Source organism: Carlito syrichta, unplaced genomic scaffold (assembly GCF_000164805.1).
Source record: "Carlito syrichta isolate Samal-C Ts95f unplaced genomic scaffold, Tarsius_syrichta-2.0.1 Scaffold84695, whole genome shotgun sequence".
NCBI classification, from domain to species: Eukaryota; Metazoa; Chordata; class Mammalia; order Primates; family Tarsiidae; genus Carlito; species Carlito syrichta.
In genome coordinates this window covers 215,463-217,904 of record NW_007028791.1, presented here as the reverse complement: position 1 = coordinate 217,904, position 2,442 = coordinate 215,463, and the positions used below count along the sequence as shown (strand labels likewise).

General features: G+C 38.5%; 1 protein-coding gene across 3 annotated transcripts in view; it reads right to left on the bottom strand.

The window, feature by feature from the left end:
• Positions 1–2,148, bottom strand: part of TAOK1 (TAO kinase 1) — an 88,869-nt gene extending 86,721 nt beyond the window's left edge. For all 3 annotated transcript variants that reach the window (XM_008056608.2, XM_021711601.1, XM_021711599.1), the window contains exon 1: positions 1,937–2,148. In XM_008056608.2, coding sequence (XP_008054799.1) covers positions 1,937–2,068 — 132 coding nt within the window. In that variant the 5' untranslated portion in view covers positions 2,069–2,148. The remainder of the gene's footprint in view (positions 1–1,936) is intronic.
• Between the last annotated feature and the right edge of the window lie 294 nt (positions 2,149–2,442).

Below are 2,442 nucleotides of genomic sequence, written 5' to 3'. Positions count from 1 at the left end.
ATTTCATTTAAGAAAAACAGTGTATGGGGCAACTGGTGAAAGTGTAAAATGGCATAACCATTTAGTAGTGGTTGGCAGTCCCATAAGAAACTAACTTTAGACCAGGCTCGGTGGCTCAGCCTATAATCCCTGCACTTTGGGAGCCCGCGGGTTCGAGACCTGCCCAGGGAACTTGGCAAAACCTCATCTCTACAATAAATAAAAAATCAGCTGGGCGTGGTAACACGCACCTGTAGTTCTGGCTACTTGGAAGGCTGAGGCAGAAGGACTGCTGGAGCCCAGCAGGTCGAGGCTGCAGTGGCCATACCACTGCACTCTGTCTGGGCGACAGAGTGAGACTCCAACGCAAAAAAAAAAAAAAAAAGTGAAAAGATAAAATACAGAATGGGACAAAATATTTGGAAATCACGTATCTGATAAGGATTTAATATCTTGAATATATTAAGAACCTCTACAAGTCAGCAGCAAAGAGACAACCCAAATATAAAAAATGGGCAAAGGACTTGAATAGACATTTCTCCAAAGACAATATACAAATGTCACTTGAAAAGATCCTCAACATCATTAGTCATTAGGGAAATGTGAATCAAAACCACAGTGAGATACCACTTTGCACCCAGTAGAATATCTATAATCAAAATAACAGAAAATAACAGACACTGTGAAGAGAGTGGAGAGACTGGAACATTTGTGCACTGCTGGTGGGAAACAGTACAGCAGCTATGGTGCATTTTGGCAGTCCTCAAACAGTTAAAGAGAGAGTACTACAGGAACTTGCAATTCCACTCCTAGCTGCATACTCAAATTGAAAAACAAGGACTCATCCAGATATCAGTACATCACAGGTGACTGGAGCAAGATTCACAATGGTCAAAAATGGAAACAACTCAAGTATTCATCGACAGATGAATGGATAAACAAATTGTGGCTTATACATACAATGGAATATCATTCCGCTTGTAAAGGAGTAAAGTTCTGATACATGCTGCAATATGGATGAAGCTCAAAAACAACATGTTAAGTGATATAAGCCAGAAACAAAAGAGCAAATATCATATGATTCGATTTCTATGAAATGTCTAGAATAAGAAAATTCACAGAGATACAAAGTAGATTACAAGTTACCAAGGGCAGGGTGAATGGTAAAATGGGAAGTTATTGCTAATGGATATAGAGTATCTGTTCAGGGAAATGAAAATGTTTGGGAAGCAGACAGTAGTCATGGTTGCACAACACTGTGAATGCTAAAAATGGCAGATTTTATTTTATTTTTTTTAGCACATGCACGCACACACACAATGTATATCTCTGACTCTGCATGGAACTTTGCAAAAAAGTTCTGCTAAATTCTATAGCACTGCAAGCCATAAGACCCTTAAAATCTGGCTAGACACAATGGGGCTCACATTTGTAGTTCCAGCACTTTAGGAGGCCAAGGAAGCAGAATCTCTTGAGCCAAGAGATTTGAGATCAGCCTGGGCAACATAGTAAGCTAACATAAAACAAAAAATTAAAATAAAATTAACTGGGCATGGTGGTCCACACCTGTAGTCCTAGCTACTCAGGAGGCTGAGGAGGGAGGATTACCTAAGCCCACAAGGTTGAGGCTGTGGTGAGCCATGATCAAGCCACTGCACTCCAGCATGGAAAACAGAGTAAGAACCTGATTCAAAAAAAAAAAAACCTACACAAGTAACATGTAAGTTAAAGCAAAATAGCATTCTTTCTCATTTTTTTAATACTAAGAAGCTCAATAAATAAAACAATCTACTTTCATATTTGCATCTTACACACACACACATTCTATGTTTCTCTCCTATGCAAATGACTATAAAATAGACTGTGGCCTTATTTCTTTATATTATTGTCTTTTTGCTTTACCAGGAATAGACATTAAGTAAATGCTGGTCACTGACATCAAGCCATTAACACTTACAAAATACACTGCTCCAAAGCTTCCATGGCCAATTTCTCTGAGATCTGTGAAGAGCTTCTCTGGATCTTCTTTGAAGAAGAGCTCTGCAATTTCAGGGTCCTTCAGGCTGCCTGCTCTGTTAGTTGATGGCATCCTGCTGAGCAGTCAGCTGTCTGATTCTAATTTTACACTGCTATCCCAATCCTTGGTTCATCTGTATGAATGAAGCCACGCTAACATAAACTACTGTAAAAAAACAAGAGGGGGGGAGAAAGAGTCAGGAAAGGTAAAAGTTGCAAGAAATAATTACTATAAAATAACTTACTAACAGCATCTACAAAATTATTTCAAACCTACAATTTCACTAGAAAGGTAGTGTGGATTCTATTGCAGTAGTTCCTAAACCTAGCTCATCATCATAATCACCTACAGTGCTTAAAAAAAGAGAGACAGGGTCCTACTTTACAGCACTTTGGGGTTTTGTTTTTTTGTTTTTGGTTTTTTTTGCTTTTTTTTTTTTTTTTTTG